At 43.4% G+C, this 27,635-nt stretch overlaps 1 protein-coding gene across 1 annotated transcript in view; it reads right to left on the bottom strand.

Moving 5' to 3' along the window:
- Positions 1-1,373: 1,373 nt before the first annotated feature.
- The window catches only part of LOC138303752 (cadherin-like protein 26), a 398,556-nt gene continuing 372,294 nt past the window's right edge, over positions 1,374-27,635 (bottom strand). Inside the window, exons 17-20 of the mRNA XM_069243135.1 lie at positions 24,236-24,298; positions 22,618-22,689; positions 15,653-15,742; positions 1,374-4,653 (exon numbers count right to left, since the gene is read on the bottom strand). Coding sequence (XP_069099236.1) covers positions 4,405-4,653; positions 15,653-15,742; positions 22,618-22,689; positions 24,236-24,298 — 474 coding nt within the window. The 3' untranslated portion in view covers positions 1,374-4,404. The remainder of the gene's footprint in view (positions 4,654-15,652; positions 15,743-22,617; positions 22,690-24,235; positions 24,299-27,635) is intronic.

The following is a 27,635-nucleotide window of genomic DNA, read 5'->3' as shown; positions in this document are numbered from 1 at the left end:
ATCTCACATGCCAGAGCTAAATAAATTGAACCAATCACAGCATGTGTTAAATTGTACATAAACCTATCCTTTAGAAAACCCTTCTGTTACTGTGTTCTTTAGCTAGCATTTTGTGAACTGATGTCACACTGTGTCATAATTTACCATGTCCCTCTGTCTCTGTCCTCTTGTTTCACTATCCAGAGGGTAATTACACTGCCAACTGCTGTACATTCTATAGACATGGACCAGCTCCATGGACATGAGCTGGAAAATGAACCTCTTGTTGAGGGCTTGTGCGGTAAAGCCAACCACCTAAACAGTGTATGGTGTGCATAAGTTTTTGGTGGTATTGCCAGGTGCCAAGCGAAAGTGTGGTGCCCAGTTCTCCGAAATGCAATGATTTCCTGCATAACTGCACTCCTTTAAGAGTCTCTCATTGTCCCTTGTGGTATCTGTCAAGTGTTTTCACTGATTCCAGAAGCTAGTTGTGAATGTTGGTGTGCAAAGTTCCCATAATTTGTTGTTGTGTAATTAAGAGAAACTTTAGGCACAATTACAGGAAATTACAAGTAATTACATGAAATGCAAATCCATCTTTTTGCTCTGAATTTTGGAGTGAAATACCTAGTTTTTAGTGCAAGGACGCAGTTAAACAAAAGCACTTCAAATAACAGCCAGTTATGTTCTGTTGTTCCCATGCATTTGCATTAGAGTGTTGCTTTTGCTGTATGGTTTTTCCATGAATGGGGTTTAGTTATGCAAGGTAGCATATTGGTGTTATTTTGGGAATTTCAGGTAACAAGTGTAACAAAAATTTACCAAATTACGCCAGTATAATATAAATTTTGCCCAGGCCTGGTGGTGACACTCCAGCAGTTGATGTCCTATTGTCCTCCACATACTGTAGTTAAAAAAAAATGCTCTCTTTGTACACTTGGCTCACCAGACTAGGAAACGCGAGCAGACATGGTCTACTCCAGAATATGGGTGAGGGTTTAGAACTCGGAAACCATCTGACACTAGGAAACACGAGCAGATTTGGTTTACTCCAGAATATGGGTGAGGGTTTAGAACTCGGAAACCATCTGACACAAGTGATTATAAACGTACTTAATGTCCAGTCAGAAATATATATTTTATAAAGAAAGTATCTTTTATTTACATTTTGAGTAGTGGAACAGATAAAATAGGAGCAACACAAAATCAGAAGGTCCTAGAATATTTTGGTACCAAGACAGCACACGAAACACAATTGTGAAGCTAACACAGTATGCGCTTTCATACAAATTCACATGTGGTCCATTGACATATATAAGCCAAGAGGAAGAATGTGGTGATCTCTGCTAACAGTGCAAAGTATTTGACTTTCCTCTGTCAATCTGAGATTCAAGAAGAGAGGATTTCAAATGTTACCATCAAAGTCACTAAGACTTTGTGGGTGGCATTTCTTCTCCTTTAGCCCAACCTCCTCCTTCAGGTCTTGAACTTTACTTGAGAACTCTTGTTGCGTACTCTTGAGGCCTTAATGAATAAAGTCTGGCTGAAGTGTGGGCAACTAGAATGTGTATCCATCTATGGTTGTGGAGTGGCATGCAGAGGACCAAGATATTTCCACAAAAGTACCACAATGCCAGAAACAGAGCATAAAGAATATGTGTCAGTGAGACCTTTGCCCCTTCTCAGCTCTGAGATAGGCATCACACACTAATTGTACCCTTTGAGAGTATATATGAGGTTCTCATCAGAGACACTAGTTATAACAAAGTTCTATCCCAAAAAAGGTATAATTTGTTATTAAAAGGCACTCATTGATATTGACAAAACATGTATGGCGGGTCTGGAGTTTGTTTTGCTTTTTGGTAGCAGTGGTTTAATTTAATGGATGAACATTTCTTTATTCCATTAATAATTCTATTAATAAATAAATTTTGAACAGTCTGCGTTATCATTAATAATACATATTGGAATGACTCCGTCCCCTACTCCACTCTTAGCACCATATCCAAGAAAACTTTAAATGTTACTAACATAAATATTAGTAAATGAGCCCTCCATTTCAGTTCTCCTTGAGGATCCATAGATATACAGCTGTAGGTCCTTGCCACTGCTAACCCCCTGCTGTCAGGTTTGGTAATTTTCACTCACCACCCATAACCCTTACATTTTCACACTTTTATGATGATGTCCACAAAGGTGCAAGTGCCCCTCATTGAAAGCATGAAGAAAAGGAAGAAGGCTAAACTATGGGCCTCTAAGTCCATCTCAGGAGTCGGTGAACATGTGGAGTAGAGACTGGGGATCATTCTGAGTTTGGTGTGAGGCGGAAGCCAGCTGCCTAACCCAACCTGCCACCTGACTGCTAGTGCCGCCAGGATACCACCGGCCCTATTCCAAGTTCACCGCAGGGCCGGCATGCAGAAACACTGTTTCCGCCCACGGGCCTTGCAGTGAAGAGGCCTTTAACATTGACGCTGGTTCAGAAACGAGCCGGCATAAATGTGGCGGTGCAGCAGGTACAGCAGCACCCATCGCGCATTCACTGCCCATAATTTGGGCAGTGAAATGCGTGACAGGGTTGTGCATGGGAGCCCCTGCACTGCCCATGTCAAGTGCCAAGTGCATAGGCAGTGCAGGGGCCCCCAGACTCAAGATCACCAGACTCGGAATGACCCCCCTCGGTCAGCTTCCTGCAAATGAGAGCCCATACATGTAAAAAGTTCGAGGGTTTATAAAAAAATTGAGGTAGTCGGCATAAACACAAATTGATCAAAAAATAATCCCATATCTCTTCGAGAGCCCAGAAAGTGTCAACAACAGGGTAATTGAAAGGAAATAAAAAACTTCTTCTAAATTAATTGATTTCAGAAAGAGAAGGACAACAAAATCAATAAACTACATGTTCGGTGGAAAAGCTGCAAACACAGTAATTTCTTTTTTTGTACATTGGCAATGCATAGGCAAACATGCTCACCATTAGCACTATTCCATTCTAATACCGATAATGCTTTATAGGGATTTGTAATGGCAGATTCTGGTAATCAAGCCGTCAGAGCAAAGACAGATTTGGAGACAAATCCTGATTTGAAGTTCAGTGGCAATAAAATAAAAATTCTCAAATGCCACGTAAGGTAGCGTAAGTGTGACACAAAACCCAGATGAGATTTACCAAGCCATGCTAGGTCACCTTCTGTAGCTTGGTAAATCTGGAGTAATGCAAGGAAGCTCAAATGGATGCCTTGCGTTACTCTGTCTCAGAGAGGCTTTCCATGGGTGGAGTGTGGGTTCAAGGGTGACTGCGTCGGCACTCGGCAGCAGTATGTGCACCAGGGCAGGCAGAGGGAAGGAATGTGCCATATCACGGTACATTTCTGCCCTCTCCTTATCACGCAACACAGAATGGTGTCTGGCTGCATTGCATGAAATAATGATGAATATGGTACTGAGTTTCTTTGTTATACTGGAGAATTTGGAATGACCACCAAACCCTAAGCCAGGTGCAGAGTCATTATTGGTGTTACAGCAAGCAGGCATCACACCATCCTCATCTGCCACTGAAAGATACACATTTATAAAGGAGCAACAAAAATCATGATCAGAAGTATGCCATCGATTTTTCTTCGTATCCATGTTTTTCATGTTGGAATAGTAACATTGTGGATACTGATCCATAAATCAGCTGTTCTCATGACATTTCTTGTCAAATTGTTCAAACGCTTCACTAAATAATTTTTAAGTTTTGCCAAATATACAACAACAAATGTTAAAATACTACAAATTCTCTGCAAGTAAAATATTCAGATCTCCTACTTCAATGGCAAAGTAAGTAATTGACTTGAAGGCTTTGCTTTACAGGAGTGAGGTCTGTGAGCGAATGGCGATCTAGTGGAATCCAGCATCAAACACATATCAGTCCCTAGATCTCTCAGTGTATCCTCCGTTAAGGAACTGTGCCCTTTCCATAAAATATCAAGTCTCAGACTGAGAATAAATTGGGAGAAAAAGAACAGAAATACCCTATTTACCCATAGCTACATATGCACAGTATCTCTACCCAAGTTCCAACAAGTTGATGCCGCTTTAGGATAACTTTTTCAAATTGAACCAAAGGAAACCTATTAGGACTATGACAGAGCCCACAAAATCTGGTTCCTTCTCAGTCAGGTGTGTTTGATGATAATGCACCATTCCGTCAATCATTATTATCCATTCAATAGGTCTTAAAAACCGAAAGGCAGCTTTTCCCGAAAGCAATAAATTGCAATATGTTGCAAATTCTTAAGCTTGTGTCATGAGGTGCCAGTAAAACTGCTTCTAAGAAATGCCCTCCAGGTTGGTGCTGGCCACCATGAGCCAAGTTTGCTACTTATCACTCAGCTAGATGCTCGTTTACATCTCCTTATATAAATCTTTATCAACAATTATTTAGATCGAAGGAGAATGTGGCTCTTCATCTTCTTGAGACTGAGATTTCATCTCTATTTGCTGGGTGCATATATTTTGAAGGATGTTAAATTTGGAGCCAAGGTAGTGGAGACGGTCAAGACTGAAGTTACTGCCTTCCATGCTGATTGTTTCCAGGGATGAGGCTCTCGACCATTCTCCTTCTTCCGCGAAGATGTGGGGCTTGTAATTTTCTTGAATAGCCTCATCGGTAGAGGATTTAAGCAGAGTCTGGTGGAGGAGACAAATACCAGGAAGGATAAAGTACACACATTTATATTACTAATAAACAACTATTTAACCAAACAATTTGCTTGAGCACCTTGAACTACAAAGTGACTTAAATATCAGCATAAGTGTTCATTTTCTTGCTATATAAACAAAGAAATCCATGAATCATGCAGTATACGTTTTGTGACATTTGGGGATAGGGCAAGAAGAATCCATATCAATTTGTCAGGCAGCTACCCATCCGGAATACACAGGTAAACAATTAATCTGAACAGAAATAATCTATTATTTAGTAAGTGTCTTACAAATCTGGCATGGGTCTACTCCTCATGAGCCCATGGTGAACACTCCTCTTGTAAAGAAAAGTGCCCATTCCCCTGAGGGTACGGCTCTCCTTTGTAATTGGAAAATATCTTTATAACATGCAGCAAACATTTCTGGACTGTGTTTCTTCTTTTTATTGAGAAGGAACTCACATAATCCAAATTGTGCATTCAAGGCTTCCATTCACCCTTTTTTCTTATCATATAAGATGCCTAAGGATTGATCATGTTACTAATTCGCTTCTATTGTGCCCCACCCCCGAATCACTGCAAGTTCTAGTAAGCAGGGCTTTTGGAATCATATAAGCACTACGGCAATACTAATGTAGAAACTAATAAAGTGAATGCCTGTTTTTGGTTCATTAAGTGCTGGATATCATCAAAAGGTCTGCCTAGTCCAACTCACACAAACTGGGGTATCCACATAAAATAGTTCTACCAAGTGTACCAACTTTGTATCCATCCTAAAGGTTCATCACCCTCTAAACCATTAGCCTTTATCCTACGTTCACAATCATGTGGCCTGACTAGATTAAACCACCTCTCCTGAACACACTTGATTCACAAAATCAAGCCAAGCATCCTACACAAAGATTTTCACATAGCCATCCAATCCCTTTTCATTCTTATCACTGATGACAGAAATGCCAGAGACTTCATATCTTTGTTCATCATTTCGTACCCCTTATGCATGAATGATACTTGAGTTTTCTGTTTTCTGTACATCTAACCGTCTAATGACAATCTTGCATTGAAAGGCTCTATGGACACTGATGAAGATCTCAGACAAGATTGAGATAATAAAGTCTCCTGCATCGAGTGTTCTTGCTACTCTACTAGATCTGTTCATTCCCCCTACTTCTCTGAGTTCATATCCATCAACCAGAAACAGAGAAATGCATTCTAAGACTGTTATCCATTTTGTATGACATGGCCCAACGCCTCTACAGTGAGGTTTCAAGTTCTAAATATTCAGATAATCCTCAATTACTTTCCTATCCACTGTCAAAGTCTTTATGAACAACCTGGTCAATAATGAAAATGATTACTGTAAAGATCTTCTATTATTTCATCCCCTCTTGAATAAGGCCATCACTACACCACAAAATCCTTTTCAACCATAACAAACACAGTCAGGTGTGCTGCATTACCCTGATATAGCATGTTTCAGAAGCAAATGCAGGATAAGAAGCACCAATCATCTTTAAACATCAATCATGATGTCATAATATAACCCTCAACATGATCAAAGTTAAATCATCCCAGTCTCCCAGATGAACCATCTGTAGCTTGGCTCCAAAACTGGGGAAGTCTCTTCGACAGAAATATGGGATTGACTCCAAATCTTCCTTCTGCCTGATTTTCCAAATGCTGCCTGATTTTCCAAATGTTCTCAGAATCATCCTTTCTGGGTATTTTAATGATCCAGCTCTTGGCCTCTAGATCAAACAATGTACATACTGTCAAGCTGTCCAGTTGCTTATTTTTCATTTCTAGTATGTTGTTGCCTGCATACTCTCAATGAAAAGCACCTGTACAAACAGATGTTACTGGAATTGTGGTCATTTTGCTTTTTAGGTTCATAGATAAAATGAAAGGCTGCAGGTGTTGCTTTTTACCAATACCTTTCTGGTCTTGGCTAGTGTGATTATTAAAAATTAAGATAGCTCTTTTACCTTCATGATTACCACCAGATCCTTTCATCTATGCAAAACAGAATAGACAAGGAGAGACTCAATAGGATTGGAAAGTTTATTGTGCTTACAAGGCCTGGGAGAAAATTGAATCATGCTAGAATAACCAGAGTAATTTTAGTAATTCATCATTACTCTTCTGATGTGAAAATACCAACATTCTGCAAGATCGCCAGCTTGAGTAATTAAGGGATATTTGGGGGAAAATTCATGCTGCAGAAGCACAGGAACAACAAACTAAGAGAGAGTGAGTGGCTGCTGGCTACTGCTGTTCATGTCCTGTAGTATTTAATGATATTTCCCTAGTGTACATTGCATCCTCTGGTCCATTTTGAACACAAGTGTGCATTTTGCACTGATAAAAATAAATCTAAATGCTAGAGTACGCATATCACACCATTATGCATAATTAAAAGTATTTTTGCTGCAAGTGGGAGAAATTATGCTAGAGAGAATTCTGACAAGTATGCCCACCTTTAGTGGTTAGGCATCAGATGGTGTAAAGTGATGTGCAGCAGAGAAGTTTATTTTTACTGTGAAAACCACTAAGATTACTGTAAAAGGTGTGCGTGGTCTACCAAGATGGACAGCCAGATGCACTAATCAAAACCACCAGCAGACCCCACTTGTATCCTTCATCATCCTTCTTTACACACTAGTGATTTTGGGCTGCATTGCACCCTAGTGGCTTCCTTCCCTGCTGAATAGGGCTACTGGTGATTTGGCGTACTAGGAGCAGTGTGGTGGTTAATACTCTGGGCTGCCAGCTGTAGCGAGGGAGCTCAGGAGTTGTTGCATCATCCTGGTGACACAGTAAGACCTGCCTCAACAGTCAGCTACTGAACTGGAGCTGCTTGGACTGCTCCCACCTGCACTCCTAGTGGGGTCATTGAAGTTGCATGGGGCCACTGTGTGTGTGTGGTGAAGCAGCCTACACCCCTGTGGCTTGCTAGTGTGGCCATTGAGCCGAAGCATGAAGTCAGGGTGGCCGGGGTCACTAGGGGTGAAGTGTGGGCCCTGGCCTTCTGGCGTTATCTACAGCAGGAGGACAGGCTGAGTCGCAATGTGGGAGATGGCTGCCTCTGAAAAACCGGGGTTGGTCTGCTGTCACAGGCGATGAGTATTGAAGGCCTGGGCCCTGTGCATGGGATTAATGGACCACCCCCTCCATGCTGCTGGTGCTACGGAGATGTTGATGGGACCTTGGCCTGCCCTAGTGTGGTCGAGCTGTTCGCTCCGTGTCAGGATGGTTCGGTAAGGAGGGAGGAGGAGCATTGAGGCGCTCTGTTAGTGTTGGACTGGAGGTGTTTACAATGTTGGCCTGCTGTCCATGGGTGGTCTCTACTGCTATAAACACTGCTGCATTGTCAGCCTGTCACCGGGGGAAATCCTTCCTTCCCAATGAGGCGAGACCGTGCATGAAGTGCCAGAGAGAGGAGGTCTGCCCCTCAAAGAATAGCTTACTGTGCTCCCCTACCTTGGACAGGTAGGGTTGGGCTGGACATTCGTGGGGGAGCTGAGCAGGTTGCCCCATCTCATTGATCCTGCTGTGACTTTGTCCTTGATGGGAAAGGACAGGTAAAATAATTTCAGCCAGAATCATTCCATCACACAGTATATTACATGGCATCTGCTGGCCCAGTGCCGGAGTCAGCAGATGGTTGAGGCACCAGTTAAGCATAAAAAAGACTTGGCTTGACGAATCTCTTTCTGCCCAATCAAAACACTTGGGGCTCCCTTGAATCTATAACTGAGTGGCTAGCCATTGAGGTTAATCTCCTCTGTGCTTATCTCAGGAATGTAGCAGAGATGTAGCAGACCTTGTCACGGCAACAGAGGGGGGCATTCATTGCTGAAGTTAATACTGATGTGAAAACTGAAAAAGTTGGTCATCTCACTTCAGACCCTAGCACAGACACTAGGGAACAGTTCGTCCCCACCTGGATTGTACAAGTGCTTTAACCCCCTTCCCTGTCTCCCATATTTGTGACCAAAGGTGCTCATAGGGCGATGACCCCCCATGCTGCCACCTGGTGTTCTGCCACATGCAATCATAGTTAAATTCTCCAACTATCGTGACAGAGAGGCTGTCCTCCAGGCAGTACATCAACAAGACACTTCTTGCTTTGAAAACCAAGTCATTGTAGTTTTCTCTGACAACACTAGGAAAGTACTGGAACAGCAGAAGATGTATCTAATTGTTAAACAGAAACTTAGAGCACTTGGTTTGAAATACATGCTCCAATATCCAGCTACAAAATGGAAAGAGTTATTTTTTCTACTCCCCGTTTGAAGTCTGGACTTAGTTGGAATGATGGGATATGGGGTCCCTGCTCCGTTCATGGGGACCTTGGAAGCCTTGAGGGGGAATCACAAGTGACAGCGTGGGCCCCCTTGGGCCCCTGTTGACGATGGGCAAGGGTGCCAGACTATGGGGACCACATACCACAGATGTTGTACTGGACAATGGAAATAAGACAGAGGAGGGTCTGGATGCTATGATCTGTCTCGTCACCAATGTGATTAACGACCCAGAGGAGTCCAAAATGGACCGATAGTTGGGACTGAATCAGATCCCACTTAGCCAGAGACAAGGCAATTTTTGGCAGACTTGGGGACAGCTTGAGAACTTTTGATGTCCTTGGAGGGCTTCCACAGTTGACCGCTGAGTCCTAAACCTACTGTGAACTTTGAATATCCTTTATTTTTGTTTAGGGAAAAAACAAAAAACAGTCATTAGATGGGTGTTTGGTCCTAGGTAACTGAGTTGGGACTGGGGTTATATTGGTGTGACTCCTATACTTTCTCTTGTTTAAAGGTGTGGATGGCTCCCAGGCCTGTGCAGAGTTCACTGAGTTCTGCTTCGGGGAACTCCACAAAGTGCCGAAAAAAGTCCGCTGTGCTATGCAAAGTTCTGCAAGCAGCAGAGTTTGAGTAAGTCACACTGTTCACACTGATTTTCAGCACCAGGAATTTCTCCTGCACCGTAAAAAATCAGTGTGACCGGCATCAATCAGACCACCAGGTGCTAACTTCCTTCTGCCGCTCAAGTGGATTTTCTACTCAAAAGGCAGCTTCCACAACACATGTGACAGCTTTCTCGAGGTGGGTGGTAGCAACATGCAGTGACCACCTGCTTTCAGAAATCTCACTCACCCACATAGTGATTTCTCTTACTCCTGCTTGCCAACTTAACACTGGTGAGACGTGCAAGAGAAAAGAACTCTGCTTGGCGTTGTTTCACGAGTTCTGCGGAGGTCGGTGCTCTGCACAGAGCGCAGAGTGGTCAAAAACCTGCAGACTTCAACAGCAGAGCAGAATTCTTTGCCCACCCCTACTGGCCACCCGGTCCGTAATATTGCTGGCTGTCAATGAACTGCGAGGCATGTCTGGTTACCAGGGGTCACTGCTCCACTTTTGATCCTGCTACTTTCCTACATTATTTGGTTGCTGTTGTTTTGGGTTCCTTTTGTTGGGGAGGATTGTGTTAACTGCCACCCACAGTAAATTGAATGGCTTCCACACTCATTGGACTGATCCCATTGTTTTCTTTTTATCAGCGCATCGGCCCCTGGAGATGGATGGGGAGGGTTAGGTAAGGGAGCTTAGTATCATTACTTTGTTGTTGTTTCTGCTTTCTGCATGGCTGTGGCCCGCCTCCTGTCAAAGGATTTCCTGGCCTTTCGGGGGCCATGGCACTCTGTGCTGGTGCCTATGCAGATCTTTCCTCAGCATACTCCCCTGATAATCACACATAATGGATAGGAAACTGGTTTCACAGAATGTTAGGTACTTAAATCATTATCTCAAGTAACTTAGCGTATTTGCATACCTGAAAAGATGTGGTGCCCAAATTGCATTGCTCCAAGAAACACACCTGTTGCAACTTGTGGTCTACAAACTATGTTAAAAATGGAGGGGCATTATAGCTGAGGCTTGTTACGCTTCTTATTTTCAAGGAGTCCTGATTTAGATAGCTGCTGAGGTTCCCTTCCACTGCAAGAAGATCATCGCTGATCCTATGGGCAGATAGCTCTTTGTGTGGGGCATATTAAATGGCATAGGTACCTGTTTAGTCAATATTTACACATCAAACACATATGGCAAAGCCTTTTTTAATAACATTATGCATTTTGTAGTCCTTCATATTCACACATGTTTTTTCTGGGCAGGGAACTTTAACTATATATAGTTAAACTACTGAAGTATTCTGTTTTATGGGACATCAATATAGTCCTGAGGTTCTTGGACTCTTGGCCAGATAATAAGTATCGATCACGTAAGCAACTGTCAGCAAAGTTGACTATGTTCTTATGTTTATTTTCATGTAAACGAGTATCTGACATGCAAGCTCTGGATATGGCAGGGAGAGTTTGTTCTCCTGAAGATGGTACTTTTTCTTTCTCCAGAAGAAGTATCTTACCCAGCTTTTCTGGATAATAGCAAGCTTTGTGCTATACAATGCTTCACGACTTATGAGATAAGTACCGCTGAGTTTTGTTCAGCTATGGGGGGGGTCATTTGTTGTTGCTGTTCACAGAAACCTTTTAGACCTGTGGCCTCGGGCACCTTGGCTACTTGGATGCTTTGGCTCCTGTCCAAGGCCGATATTGATACCTCCAATTTTGGCACCCGCTCCACTAGAGTGCAATCGCCTCAAAATCTTTTGCTTTAGTTTCTCAATTAGATGATATCCTAAGGGCGGCAGAGTGGTTGTCAGAGTCTACGTTTGAGTCATTGTACAATCCACCAATGGTGGATGGTGATTCTGTGGTGGAGGCTCAACTTTAAACAAGCATAATCAGAACCTCCAATCCTAACATAGGATAAAACATTTCAAGCATTCGCAATAACATTTTAGAATTTTACTAAAGATGAGAAACATCACTTACAACACGGTCAATGCAACGCTATGCATTGACCACTCTGCCATTACCACACATATGTGTTTACTACTCATATGGGTGGTAACGGCAGAGAAAGCGGTCTAGGTGTCCGGGGGGAACAGGAAGGAGCAGAGGAGAGAGGTAAGTGTGGCTTGGTTTTTGGGGTTTGGGGTAGTTTATAGGACAGGGCAGGCAGTCAGGGACGTGTTTAGGACAGGGCGGGTAGGATTTTGGGTTAAGGGCAGGGGGTCGGGTAGTTTTTAGGACAGGGTGAAGTAGGTTTTAGGGTTCAGGGTGGGAGGTCAGGGTAGTTTTTAAGACAGGGCTGGGTATGTTTTAGTGTTCAGGGCGGGGAAGTCGGGGTAGTTTTTAGGGCAGGGGAAGTTTTAGGGGTCAGGGCGGGGAAGTCGGGGTAGTTTTTAGGACAGGGCAGGGTAAGTTTTAGGGTTCAGGGTGGGGGGTAGCTTTTAAGACAGGGCAGGATAGATTTTAGGGTTCAGGGCAGGAGCGGTGGGTCGGGGTAGTTGTTAGGACAGGGCAGGGTAGATTTTTTGGGTTTAGGGTGGGGCGGGGTGGGGGGACGAGTAGATTTTAGGACAAGGCGGGGTAGGTTTGAGGGTTCAGGGAGGGGGTGGGGTAGGTATTAGGAGGGTGTGGGGCAGGTTTTAGGGTACAGGGCAGGGGGTCGTGGTAATTTTTTAGGACAGGGCAGGGTAGGTCTGAGGGTTCAGGACAGGGTAGGGGTAGTTTTTAGGACAGTGCAGGGTAGGGTTTAGGGTACAGGGCGGAGAAGGTTTTAGGGTTCAGGACGAGGCAGGGTAGGTTTTGGGGTACAAGGCTGGGTAGGTTTTAGGGTTGAGGACGGGGCAGGGGGTCAGGATAGTTTTTAGGACAGGGTGGAGTAGGCTTTAGGGTTCAGGGTGGGGTTAGGGGGTTGGGGTAGTTTTTAGGACATGGCTGGGTAGGCTTTAGGGTTCAGGGTGGTGGGTTGTGGTAGTTTTTAGGACAGGGCAGGGTAGGTTTAGGGTTCATGGTGGGGGCCGAGGGGTCAGGTAGTTTTTAGGCCAGTGCGGAATAGGTTTTAGAGTACAGGGCAAGGGGGTCGGGTAGTTTTTAGGGCAAGTTGGAGTAGGTTTTAGGGTTCAGGGTGTGGGTAGGGGTAGTTTTTAGGAAAGTGCAGGGTAGGTTTTAGTGTACAGGGTAGGGGCAGGGGGGTCGGGTAGTTTTTAGGGCAGGGTGGGGAGGTTTTAGGGTTCAAGGTGGGGCCATCAGGATAATTTTAAGGACATGGCGGGGTAGGTTTTAGGGTTCAGGGCATGGGATAGGGATAGTTTTAAGGCCAGGGTGAGGTGGGTTTTAGGGTTCAGGGTAGAGAACGGGTAGTTTTTAGGACAGGGTGGGGTAGGTTTTAGGGTACAGGGCGGGGGATTGTGGTAGTTCTTAGGACAGGGCAGGCTAGATTTTAGGGTTCAAGGCGGGGGTCAGGGTAGTTTTCAGGACAGGTTGAGGTAGGTTTTAGGGTTCATTGCAGGGGTGGGGGGGTTGGGTCATTTTTCGTACAGGGAGGGGTAGGTTTTAGGGTTCAGGGTGGGGGATTTATGGATCGGGGGCAAGGGTTAGTTTTAAGGGCTTGGGAGGGGTGGAATATGATATCAGGTGTAAGGGGCAGGGCGGTGGGAGAATTTACCACACATGTTCCTTTACCAAACATGCTTTCACAATGAAATTCATTGTAAAGGCATGCAAGGTAAAGAGGCGGTTGTTGTAGAGACCGCGTTGTAAAGTCATGCGTGATATAAGCATGCAATGTTCCATCATACATCCTTAAGGACAAGGAGGCAAGGATTATTTCACCCTGAAATTTACATGCATATGTATTTGAAGAATACATTTTTGTTATATGAAGTATTTTTCCCAACCGATTATTGTTTGGTGGTTGTTTTCTGATATATGTGCCAGCGTTTAAGGCTTCAGAGTTTTCTTTCCCTCAGGCACCGATAACAAGTGATTCTTACTTGGCGGAGTTCAAGCTATCTTGGAGCTTTTTCAGCCGTTCCTCTGATTCACGAAGGAAGGTCTTCCTTACTGTTTCTTCCACAGAGGTTTTTGAAACCTTGGAGCAAGGATCTTGGAGTCAGGCTTCTGTTGAGTCATGTGGTTTCTGCCAGCTGATGGGGATCCTATCGTTGTAGGGGTTTGGACTGATTTACTGGTATTTCCATGTGTGGGGCAAAGAAAGAGGACACTTGATGTCAGTTTGGGGGTTACATAAAGCTGAGGGCTCTATGGTTGGTCCATGTGACATTGGACATGGGAAATGCAGCGTGTAAAGTTTTACAGTTTCTTTTGCTGAAAAGAAAGAGTAAAGAAAGAGAAGTAGGATCCCCGCCTCCTTGTCCTTAAAAGAATTGAAAATTCTTATGATGAATGGTCGAAATATTTTTGTTCAAGATTGGAGCAGTCCGGCAAGAACGCTTGAGGCTACGCAATCCACTGGAAGCATGTGAGGAAGCTGGAGGCATATTTCTAAGGCATCTTTCCCTCCATGTTGTGTATGTTGGAAATCAAGGAGAAGAAGCGCACTAGCAAGAGGAGATTGCTCTCGGATTCCACTGTTTCAGAGAAGGAGCCAAAAGCCTGCACTGAAACTGACTCCTCTGCTGCTTAGGACAAACTCCAACTAATGATCAACAAGGCTGTTGAAGCAGCTTTTCATGTGCTTTCCTGAGCTTTTTTTCCCCTGCGGGGGATTAAGATTCTGACCATGAGGACAAGCGAGAAAAGAGCATATTTTGTGTTGATCATAAAAGGAGAAGGAGGCACAATGCCTATTATCAGCACACAATTAGCCCAGATGAATTGTGGTAAATGTAGTGCATGATAACTCTAGCTTTAGTTGAAAGTCTTTAGTATTCACCATTGTTGGTGCAGCTAGTTATGTGTATCTGTAGGTATGTGTATGAGGATTGCTGTCCTTCTTCAGTAGAGAGGAACAAGTAAAATCTGGGGCAAACACATGTAACGATACGTAGCACTGGTTGCACCAACAGTGGTGAATACTAAAGACTTTCAACTAATGTGAGTGTTATCATGCACTGCATTTACCACAATGCATCTGGGCTAGTTTTGTGCTGGTATGTCAGGCGGTGGGCACCCTACTTTTGTGATTGGCTCTTTTCTGAGTTATTGGATTGACAAGCTTTGGGATGCACCTGTACTCTGGGAGTAGTACTACACCTGAGAAGATTGTGCATTGCTAGCACATCAAAATTCACTTGTTACTCTGCACTGAGGACAGCAATCCTGAAACCCATCTAGAAAAACATAGCACTGGCTGCACCAACAATAAAGCGTACTAATGACTTTCAACTCATGTGAGTGTTAAGATGCGCTGCATTTACCACAATGTATCTGGGCTAATTGTGTGCTTGTATGCCAGGTAGTGTGCTCCCTCCCCCTTTTTGATATTTTGTGTTGCATTTTGTGGTGTATGTCCTTGTTGTTGGGTGATGGCAGTAGCTCTCGCCAGGTGAGCACCAAATATCAAACATTTCCTCTAAATGATTTAACAATTTAATATTTATGTCTGGCTGCTTTTACAGTGTTCTCTTCTTTATTGGTGTCCTGGGTTTTAAATAATGGTCTTGAATACAGTTTTTGCATATTTGCATTCACTGTAGTTCAATCAATCTTTTTCATAGACAGTGTTTATTTAATCTTTCACTGCAGATACAAATGTCATATGCATTAAGTGGGATGTGCTAAATATAAGAGACCAGCTGCACCTTCACTTTCATGAAATGCACTCCCTAACTCAAATGATTGCAGTGAACTCTGCATTCTACTGAAAACATCAGGTGAATAACAATAGCCCTAAACTCCATTCCAAAAGCATGATGTGTGTACCCATGTGTCACCCAACTAGTCACGAATACTGCACTTTAATATATCAGAATCTGGTCTATTAATCTTGTTATATCCTTTTATATCAATAGAAGGATTTCTCATATGCTGCAAGCGTTATTCATAAACACAAACCTAAATGGAAACAATATAAATGCATATCACCAATAAATAAAAATCAACTGATACTGACCTGCCTGAGGTATGATTCCAAGGCCTTTAGTTTATAGTCAGTGATTGAGCTCTCAGTGGTTGAGCTTGTCCTGTGGCCGCTTGACCCAGACTGCCAATGAGAAACAGAAGAGACAGAGCAATACACATTTACTAAGGTCTGAGATATCTTGAGGAGATTTAACATGCACAACTTTTTGACAGAGTGAGGGATAAATATTGACTACTACACCATAACACAAGTTTTCGGACACTGGTGGCAGATCCAGAATGGCGGTGATTTTCAGGTTGAACATTATGTAAGATCAGGTACCAAATAGGGATTTAAAGATGGAGAAACATCTGTCAGGAACTAGCCAACAATTTGTGAGTGTGCTTGACTTGCCAATATTTAATATGTGCTTTTACTTGCTTTTAACTGGTTTTTAACTCGTTTTTGGAGTATACCCTTCTGTTTGCTTACACCTTGTTCTGTGCGAGTGCCCTGCTCGCCAGCTCTGGGGGTAATTTCTTAATTTTTTATCAGGTGCTCAGCATGCACCGAAAACCGCAGCTGAGACCTTTTTCAAAGGGGAATGGGCCTGTTAGAGCCCTCCTCTCTTGGTCTTGGTGGCGACCATCTTGGGGGTAAAACAGGTCAGCAGGCTAGCTGCAGACCTGTGCTTATGGGATGATTGGGCCCTCAGTGCTTATACCGAGAGCGACGCAGACATGCAGTGGGCGTGCCTAAGGCAAGCTCGTCTGTGCCCGTCCGTGCCCAATGGGGGGCTGGGGTCAGGAGGCTCTGCTCGTTTTAAGCAAACTTTAGCCTGTTTATTCTATTCTCCAAAAGCTCTTTATACTCTAGCTGAAAGACAGCAATGCAAGGGATGTGTTTGGGCTGCCCCAGATAAGCCAGACGGGTGGATTTGTGATAATTGTAGTTGGGCATCTGGAATGATGCCTTGTGCTGACCTTATTCATACCCCTCAGCATGATCTGCTAAGAAGCTGTAATGGTAAAGGAGAACGCTAGTACCAAACTCATGACATGTGCCCTGATTAATGCGTGCTCCCTGGTCGTACATAAGACTGAAATAGAAGACATGATTGCCTACCAAAATTTAGATTGATTATTTATCACCAAGAACTGGCCCTAAGAAGATTCGAGCCCCGATTTCAGAGCAGTCTCCCCACCGGTTATACGTTCCTTAGACTTGACAGAATTAGTGGCAAGGAGGTGGTCCAGCTATTATTTTTAAGTCAACATACTGTAGTCACTGGAAAGCCATAAATGTTATATCAGAAATCTGTGAGGGCGTCTACTTTAAGATTTGTCTGAAAAACATTGTGCTCTTTGAGGGCCTGTTGATTTAGCAGCCTCCAGGACCAAAAACCATTTTTCTTCAGCACTGGCCAGCCATTATTAAGCCAATTACTATGGCCTCCAAGTGTATAGTACTGGGAGACTTTAACATTCACCCCCACCCTGGTGAGCTCCTGAACCTCATGGTGAACTTTAATTGGAAGCTTAAGGTCATGTCAGCCACTCACCAGGCTGGCCATGTATTGGATAGGATATTTACTCGACATAATAATTGTGCCCTTTTGAAGAATAGCGCCCTAGAATGGACAGACCACCATCTTCTCACAAAATTCTTCCCCATCTCATCCATCCTCTTCCCTAAAGCCCATTAGACACTGGAATAGTATTAAGGAACAGAATCTTAGCCTGGCATTGACCCTAGGCTGGGAAACAGCAAAGGAACTACCTTTGTCGGCTATTGACAGATTTAGCTTTGGGGTCAAAATGGCTATTGACTATCTGGCCCCTCTAACGACACCCCACCTCCTGGTTGAGAAAAAAAGCTAGCTTGCCCTGGTATACTAAAGATCTCAAGAGCCTACAAAGAATATACTGCCAACAGGAACGTAGGTGGAAATTAGATCCGAACCCGAAGGAAAAAGAGAAGCTCAGATCTGTGCTCAGTGTCTATTAAGAAGTAATAAATAAAGCTAAAACCGAGTTTTACTTACGCAAAATTAAGGAAGCTAAAAATGCCCCTAGAGAACTTTTTAGAGTGGTACGCTCCCTCACTGTTCCCACTACCCCCCCATCCCCAGAACTGGAAAACTCACAAGAATTTTGCAATAAGGTCGGCAATGTTTTTTAAAAACAAATTTATTCAAATTTAAGCTAGCTTTGCTCAATTTTGGGGGTACTAGATCCCTATGAGCACTTAAATAGCTCAGTAAGCAGCAACTCTCCTATGCTTACCAAATTCCAGCCTCTGCGGATGGAGAGGATTAAAGAGCTTATGAGGAGTATTAAGTCAGGCTCTCCCACCGATCCATGCCCTCATCATATATTTCAGCTTGCTCCAGAATTTGTGTCCTCGGCCCTTGTGCCGGTGTATCAGGAGACTCTGAATATCAGAGAATTTCCTCCATCATGGAAGGAAGCGATTGTTGTTTCTTTTGAAAAACCTGGTGGAGCACCGGACAATCTAAAAAATCGTCTGCCTATTGCCCTGCTGCCTTTCCAGGCTAAAATGTTTGAAAAACATCTTACTACAGAATTAGCTCAATTTTACAAGACTTAGGCAGCCTGGATCCCTCCCAGCACAGCTTTAGAGGAGCCCATAGCACCGAATCCGCCCTCATTACCACCTCAGATAATATTTGCAGACTAGTTGGTAATGGGGATGGAGCTATTTTAGTGCTATTGGATTTATCTGCCGCTTTTGATAACATCTTGCCACACTTAATGGCACAGCGTCTCCACCAAGCTGGGGTCAGAGGAAAAGCTTTGAGTATTTTGAAGTCCTTTCTAGGCAAAAGATCTACTATAGTAAGCTGTGGTGATTTCAGAGCTCCCCATATCAATTACCTTGTGGAGTCCCACAGGGCTCTTCCCTCAGCCCTACTTTATTTAATCTTTATGTAGCCCCATTATCCAGACTTATCCGGTCCTTTGGCTTATTGGCCACCTCTCTTGCAGATGACATTCAGCTAATTATTCCCATTAACAAGAACTAGGAAGGAGCAGGAGACAGATTCTATATCTGCATGAGTGAGATCAATAAATCAATGGGCCTTAACTGGTTCAAAATGAATGGTGAGAAAACTGAGATTCTTCTCTTTGGCTCTAGCAGGGAATTGTGGAGCTCACTTTGGTGGCCGCCATCTTGCGGTGACCTGCCTGTCCTCACAGCCTCTACCAGAAATCTGGGAATCATGTTCGACAACTCTTTGTCCTTCAAGTCCCAAGTAAACTCCACCATCAAAGCTTGTTTTTGGATTACTAAAATCTTGAAGAAAATGTTCCCTTACTTACAGAAGGAGCTTAGAATTACTGTGTCCCTTGCTTCGGTGATCTCCAAACTGGATTACTGTAATGCCCTGATGCTAAACATTGATTAAGACTCGCTCAGCAGATTGCAGCTGATTCAGAATTCTGCTGCCCGTCTGATATTAGATCTCCCCAGCTCATCTTCTGCTAGTGGCAGTCTGAAGCAGTTACATTGGCTATCTGTCGGAAAGCACGTTACTTTTAAGACTCTTTGTTTAGCGCATAAGGCTCTTCACTTGGTAGGGTCTGAATACCTTTGTTCCTCTTTACAATAGTATATGCTGGGTCGGCAGCTTAGATCAGCAGGAGTCCACCTGATCTCTGCCCCTCATAGTCGTAAGGCTAGATGGGGTGACAAAGCTTTCGTACTAGCAGCTGCTAAATGCTGGAACACTCTCCCCTTGTCCATTAGGAAGGGACATAACTTTGTTGCCTTTAGGAAGCAGCTTAAAACCTGGCTCTTTCCACAGTAGGTCTAGCTATTTCTTTTAGTAGTTTCCTGTTCCTTCTCTGTCACTCTCTATTTGTTTCTGCTTAGCGTTTCGATGCTATGGCCGGAACGCACTCTACAAATACAAATACACGCTTAAAGGAGTGTACAACATTTTATATTGAGATAGAAATTTGTGCATCTATCCTGATCATAGTGCAGCTTCTTTCCCCACAAACTCTCAATTTTCCCAAACCAGAAAATAGATATGCATTTTTCTTGTGGATTAACATGTATCCATTTTCCTTCTGACTTTGAAACCAGGTGGGTGTTGCAGATTTGTTCTCGCAGCGATTTAAACAAAGTGTAAAAGTCCTTATTTTATTTCACCCTGTTTCCTCTTTCTAAATGTGCTGCTTAGATGCTGGAAAATTCCTCTGAGGATTGCTTTTGTGCAGGAAGGTCCCTCTTCCTGCACAAAAATAATGATGCCAACAACGCAGACACCCTTGAATCATGGTGCAAGGGTACCTGCATGGGCGACAGCAGCAGTTTGGGCAGTAATGGGCTGTATAATGTTAAATACAGCACATTCCTGCCCTCACCCTTTCACGCAGTGCAGCACAGCAAAGTGGCTTGCTGTGTTGCATAAATAATTGATAAATATGCCCTGTATTGTGCAGTAAAGTTATTAAGTCAGAAACTTAACATCACATTTATTTTTAACTATAGCTTTGCTAGTGCTGACAAACTTAAAAAAGAACAAGCAACAATAAAGACAAAAACTGGGCTTTGAATTGCAGAAGGAAACGTTCTTTTGCACCTATCCACAGCTTTTTTCCTTTTTAATCGATGTGCTGAGCTCAATCATCCATCCATGATATCAGAGGCCGCATTTACCATGGTGGAAGGGTGTCTGAGTTGTAGGGATGATTGTTTTTGTGTAGGAAGGTACACCTTCCTGCACAAAAACAATCACTGGGTGTGATTTTCTCTTACAGTGTGTGCTGCAGAATGCAGCACACATAGAAAGAGAAAAAAATGAGGAGAAATAAGGCTTTTTCTTCTTGCGCTTCCCTTATGCCTCCCCGGGGAAAGCGTAGTCTTTTGATGCATTTCCAGGTTTCAAAATCTTGTAAATCTAGGAATGCGTCGACATCCTTGGGCGTTGCGTGGGAACACCCACCGCAATACCCATTCAACACCTCTTTGACAGAAAGCAAGGCAATGGAGCGACTTGCTCTGTGTTGCCTTACTCTATATTTACAAGGTCATGAAAAAACATGCAAAGTGGCTTTGCGTGGCATTGTAGATATGGGCCTACTGCGTGCGACGCTGACGCGTCATAAAAAGTGACTTGCAAATAAGCCCCCAGGAGTACAAGGGCAAGACTTCCAGCATCAGGAAAAAAATATTGAGAAACAGGATTTTTTCCATTTGGGTAACAGCCTTTTGTGGGGAGTGGGTGAAGGGGTAGGAGCTGCTCTCATACCAGGATGGGCTGCCATGACCTAACCATGCTTCCATGACATATTCTCGTTGCATCCTTCTGTTATATGGGGCTGGTTTGAACATTTTTCCACAGGCTGATTTTGGATTTCAGTTCTACCCTTGTAAGCATGGCAGAGGAACGGCTAGGGTGTTTTCCACTGCCTCTCACATGATGGAGAAACACAATACCCAGTCAGCCTGGGTTCGGTCTATGTTGGGTGGGCCGTTTAGCTGCGCAGAATGTCAGAGCCAGGGTGGAGAAAGTGGAAACTTCCTGGCTATGTGGGCATAATTCCAACTTTATCCACCCTACTTTATAGGCAAAAATCCAGATACCAGAAAAACAAAAAAATAATAAGGGATGTCCTAACTGCAAATTATGTTGATCATGCACTCTAAACTAAACATTGAAGTGTAAGAGTAATATAGTGGTGGCACCCAGACTAAGGGTGTGGTAAATTTGCTAAGTTATTTCTAATTAATAATGGCAAAATTATGCAAATTACATATAGTTGTGCCAAATGCAGGTCTGTTACTCTGCACTGTATATTAGCAGGAAATGCGTCCTTGTATTTTTTTCTCCCATTCAGAAATATTTAAATAAAAGCAGCCGAACAACAGTCACTCTCATTCTGTTGTTCTTGTGCCTTTGTCACAAAATTATAATGCAAATTGCGTCATTAAGGTACAATTCTACCATGAATTATGCGTATTTACTCCAACTGGTGTTCTGGCATAATTTTGAAAACAATTTACGTAACAAACATAACGCAAAATTAAAAAAATTACTCAAATGAAGGCGGCGTGAGTTAAATGTCCCCCAGGCCTAACCCAGACTCACTCTATTCAATACTTCAGTAAAATGATTCCTTAGTTTCTTTAGGTACACGCTGGCCCATGAGTGGTACAGCACTGGTTGTGACAATATGTCTTGCTTCTTTTTACACGTTAAGCCTTTTGGACGCCCGGGATGCTGTATCAGCACTTTCTGCGTCATCACACACAGCACTTTACTAGACTGTATTTGGATAAAGGCCTACCTGTGTCTCCCACACGAGGTTCGAATGTTCATCTGGCAACTTATTTATTTTAATGCCCTTTGGAGTCGATTATACCCATCGAACAGGTATATGTTTGCTCCTGAGCGTCTAGCGCTCTCTGTGACAGCATCCCTGGTTACATGTTAAGCCGCTTAGACGCCCGGCTGGCTGTGAAACTTTTATGTGCTTTAATTTTAACCTGTTGCTTTTATTGTTTTTCTGTCAATGGCTTACTGACTGGCACATGAGTGTCTCTGCACCACTTATGACAATATTCCTTGCTCATCATCACATGTTAAGCCTTTTAGATGCCCGGTCTTCTGCACCAGCACTTTATGTGACAATACATCAGGCACTTTATTACAAAGTCCCTGCATGAGGGCCTAACTGTATCTTCATCTGGTTGCACGTTAGGCCTTTTAAATGCTCATTTTGTTGCACCAGCACTTTGTCAGACAACACACCATGCACTTTACCATAATGTCCCTGGATCAAAACCCATCTTTGTCTTTCATTGGATTGAACCTTAATTTGATGTTCTTATACTATTTTATTATGTACTGCACTACATATTTAACATGTATTATTTTTTATTTTTGTAAATCACACAACTTATAAATTGTTTTTGTAAATCATACAATAAAGATTACTACTTAGTCGTTAAAAGATTTGGCTACTTATAATAAAGTATCTTACCAGTGTATGTGCTCGATAGCCATTCACAGACACGTTGCGAGCCAAGCTCGCGCGACGCTGTTCTGCTGCAAACTGCAAAACAAGAAAAGGAAACCACTTAGAGGAATCGGAATGACCAGAATAGCACCGATTTGTTTTGCTAAAAGTGATGCTTCAGGATGTTCGGCGACAAGCAGGAGTGCCCGATCAATTATTCATAAGCCCAGCAGCTATGGACAGTTTGTTAAACAGTTCTGCATCAAGAAAATGACAGTCGAACCTTTGTAACAGACTGCACCCAGGGACAAAGCTATTATTCATGCAGCAGGTGCATGGCACTGTGGCCCTGAGGAGTGTGGACCACTTTCCGTCCCAAATATGCCTGTCTTTTACTATGTGAATTGAGCCTGGGGCCCAGTTTTCTTGCTTGCACCAGGGCCAATGTCACCATTGCAACGCCATTCACCATGCCACTCTCCTTAATGCAGTGGCAGCTGGCTTTTATTTACAGTGGTAGGGCGGATGGTGGTGCAATAATAATAATTAAAAAACAAATGGCACTTACCTGATGGTGTATTCCTCTCCTCTCCTCTAGTCGTCTGTCTCTCCTGGAAGCTCAAACGCTGGACCCAGGATGCTGCACTAACCAAATCTGGCTCTGCTCTCATGCTGTTAAACAGCATGAGAGAAGCATCAGGATTGGAGGGTGTGGCCTTTTTCAGCACTCACAAGAGTGCTGGAGGCCTGGGTTTCTGGCTAGAGAAGTTTAAAGTGAACATGCCAGGCTGGCCATTGAAAGACATACAGCAAAAGGGACATGCACACTTTAAATTAAAGCGCAGAACTCCCTGCTCCTACTCAGCAGCAATTGACCCTCCCCGTCCTGACACTCGATTCAGGACTGGTGCTCAAAAATTAAATGGTAGTAAATAAACGTTATTACCATTTTATTTGCCAGTTCTGGGGTCATTTTTTTAGCGGGCGATGCTCCTCCACTCTCATGGAGGGGCCGCTCCTGCTTTAATGGCCCTCACAAGGCCTCTATATATCTGTGAAATGCAGGAATCTGAGGGTCCCCTCACCCTGTCATTTCGCCCTAGGTCAGTGGTTCCCAACCTTTTGATTTCTGTGGACCCCCACTTTAACATTAATGGAACCCAGGGACCCCCACTGAATCATCATTGGAATCCGGGGACCCCCGCCTGAGTGATTACTGGAAGCTGGGGACCTAATTTGTCAATATTTGTTAATATTTTTTCATTTTCTAAGCTCTCGCGGACCCCCTGAAAAGGCTTCGCGGACCCCCAGGGGTCCTCGGACCACAGGTTGGGAACCACTGACCTAGGTCACAGAAAAAGTGCATAAAACATATGATCTCTGCTAACATGTGGTTCTGATATACAATCCAGGGGTGTATCTATCAATAATGCAGGAGGTGCAGTGGCACCTTTGCCGAAGGGCCTGAGGGGCCCACTGCACCCAAACTGTAGCTTTTGTAACATCAAACCATGCAACAGGAGGGGGGCATTTTCTTTGCTTTCATTAGGGCTCATAGCAGCGTTGCTTTCCACTAATACAAACCAATGCAGGATAATATTTCAAACAAACTTGACTTTCTGTTACAAGTAGAAAAACATACCGAGTGGCTCCTTAGCAGGGCTCGCTCAATCCTCGCTCTGCGATGCTCCTGTGTGTGGTAGCTCTGGAAGAAAAGTGGTAAACTGATTGAAAGGACTTGGCTTAACAATGGGACTCGGTTTCAGGTCGTGAGCTTGAGAGATTGTGGGACAACAGCTTTAATTTCCTTTAATGGCATTGTTGAAAATATATGGGAGATGTTTGTGATAGGGTGCCCGGCCAGCAAACACCATGTTGGCAGGACATCATCTTTTTAGCCCAAGGCTCTAATTTTACAAATGATTGCTCTTACCAATGTTATGTGAATTGGGTTGATTAAATCAAACAAAGAACAAGCACAATTTGGCCTCTCATTCTGTGTTGGACCCTATTTCTGATTTGAGGGAAACTCACATTTATCCCTAAATAGGTATTAAAACATGGTTGCAAATTGCACACATGAGATGACTACAGACACAATTTCTACCAGGTAAAACTTAGCATAAACCATGCTTGGAAACTGTGTACATATTCAGAAAAAAATGAAGAATTAGGGCCATATTTATGAGGGAGTTGTGCAGCTCTTGATCTACGCAACGTGGCGCATGCGTAAGGAAACACCAAAATGCTATTTATCAAGCCAGGCAACTCCACCTTATGTGGCCCTGAGTGGCTTGGTAAGTCCATAGTAATGCAATGCAGTGCAAATCGATGTGTTGCATTACTCCGCCCCAGGGAGGCGCTACATGGGTGTTGGGTGGGTGTTTCCATGCACCACCATTGGATTTTGACACACTAACAGATTTACGAAACGTGATAGACCTGGGAAAGGGCCAAAATGTTACGCCTCCCCAGGTGAGGCGTAATGAGGAGAAATATCTTTATTTCCCCTCAGTTTTTCCTCTTTCTATCACATATAGAAAGAGGCAAATGCGTCAGGGGTTTGTTTTTGTGAGGGAAGGTGCCCCTGCCTGGACAAGAACAATCATCCTTGCGATGCAGGCACACTTGCACCAGGATGCAAGGGTGCCTGCGTTGGTGCTAGGCTGCCAAAAGAGTGTAAGCCCAGGGATGTGCCTATTCTTTTAAATACAGCACATTACTGGCCTTTCCCTGTCACTTTCTTATAAATATGGCCCTGAGTACCTTACCATGTAGTCCAAGTGTGGGAATTAAAATGGGATGCAAACTGATCTACCCATGGTACAAGAATTCATCAAAGGTGCAGTTCTTACGCAGGAATTCATCTAATTTGACTCTGACTGTGCACTGATTCTTGAAGTGCAGAGTGAGAATGTAGTGGGCACGCAGAGAGCCCTTTTCACAATTAAAATCCATGATTAAGGGCGGAGAATTAGAAATCTGCCAGGACATACTATTATATTTGCTTAGAATTCACAAACTTTTTCAGAAGGGCAACTTTCCAAGTCTTCTTCACGGAATGACATGTGACTTTTCTCAAACAAAAACATGACAATTTTAAATGAAAGATGACTTTTGTTTGCACACAAACCATTTTGGAAATTACATGCATAAAGATTGCAGTTCGGACAAGGCAAAGACCAATGTTTCTTCGCTGTGTATTTCCTAGCTTGAATTATTAGGAATGCTGGAATATCCCTCGAGTTGTATCAGACTTACCCAGAAGCTCATCACGATCTGGAGGTTTTGCAACGTGATTTTTTTTATGTACCATCACCCCTAGTCCCACTCTTCCTCATGATAGTCATTACCAACGAGGAAGTTCTCATTCTCACCTCCCTAAGACCTGAGATGAACCTGTAATTAACCTGGTGTTACGGGTGTAATTTCCACAAAGCTTTCTCACGCAGGTAATGTTTCACTCACCTGTGATCACTGCGTGAAGCTTTTATTTTGTGGACACAGATACTCTAGCCCTCAAATGGCCCATGATGCACTTGGGTGCATGTTAAAGTTGTGTTTTGTTAGCTTTTTGTCTACTTTAGAAGTCAAAAACACTCACAAAGTGTGAGCACAATCACAACTTCAAAAAGAGGCTAAATAGCAGAAATGCTTATTTCACAGTCGCCAGGTGCTGGTCCTTCATAAAGGGAAATGAGCCTCAAGAGTTTGAGAGCAGGTGTTGGAGTCCTGAATAGGGAGCAAGTACGGGTGTTGCATCCAACCAGGGTAGAGCAATGAAGAGCACCATGTACTTTATGGTGCCTTGCACACACCTTCATCAGCATCATCTTCTGTCTACTTTCCATTTTCTTTGGTCACCGAGATCAAAGCATTAAAAGACCATAGTTTCAATATTAGTGGAACTCTGAGACAAGCATCAATGGTCTCAGCTTCTATATATCCTCATCAGTAGCATGCAGCTGTGACCACTAAAGATACCAAAATACTCACTGGGGGTCCAATCCCATGAAATCCATGGATGTGACCAAAGGTTAAGAGCGGCTGTTATATTCTGTAACCTGTATCGTTGGGTTATAACAGCTGCTTTACAAATTAGAATGTTCTGGATGAGGTCTTGATGACCATCAGGTTCATCGCCAAAATCCTAATTCAGCAGAAGATGGGGACCCGATTTGATTGTGGCGATAGCTTATAATGAGCAACATAGGGTAAGGACGACTCTTGGATTTCCAGAGGTGATCCTGTGGAAGGAGTGTTTTTGAGATTGATCTCACATTAATGTGCACACAACTCCAAAGTAGAGAGACTAGGTCACATTTTCCTCTCCCCATGCACCAAGATTTTCCAGCTCTGGTGTTTGAGTTTCAGACTTTCTTGTCTTAATCTTTCTGAGTCTTAGAAAAGCACCCTTGGCCAGATTTATCAAGGGCTTGAGTTTCCCTTGCATACCACAAGGTGATGCAATGGTAATGCAAGTCCTTAAGTGAGATTTACTATGCCACACAGAGTCACCTTGTGTGGCCCTGCGTGGCAAAGTAAATCTGAAGTAATGCATGGCACAGCAAGGTGCGCCCTTGTGTTACTCTGCCCTGCGGAGGCATCCTCTGGGTGGAGCGTGGGTGTTCCCACACACCCACTCATGGTTTTTGGTGCATTCCCTGATTTACTAACACTAGGTACGCCTTCCCAGTGGAGGTGTGACGAGGAGTAATATGTTTATTCCTCCTCGTTTTTCCCCACAGAGGATTGTTTTTCTGCAGAAAACTATACCTTTCTCCACAAAAACAATCCTGGCTGTAACGCAGGCACCCATGCATCAAGCAAATAGTGGGAAAGAGATGGATGAATCTGAAGAACATATGACAAATGTTGTGGTACATTGAACATGGGCAGCAATGAAAATCAGTGTTTTATTCATTTGGGTGTTTCCAGGAGATTGTGTAATCAGTAGATTGGCTGAATACAAATGTATTTGCAAAGTTCTATTTGAAACAAGTGGAACTCATCACAAATCTAGCCCAAGGAGATTTCGAGCA

Source organism: Pleurodeles waltl, chromosome 7, assembly GCF_031143425.1.
Source record: "Pleurodeles waltl isolate 20211129_DDA chromosome 7, aPleWal1.hap1.20221129, whole genome shotgun sequence".
In the NCBI taxonomy this organism is placed as follows: Eukaryota; Metazoa; Chordata; class Amphibia; order Caudata; family Salamandridae; genus Pleurodeles; species Pleurodeles waltl.
The sequence above is the reverse complement of the archived record's forward strand: the minus strand, read 5'-3'. Positions and strand labels throughout refer to the sequence as shown.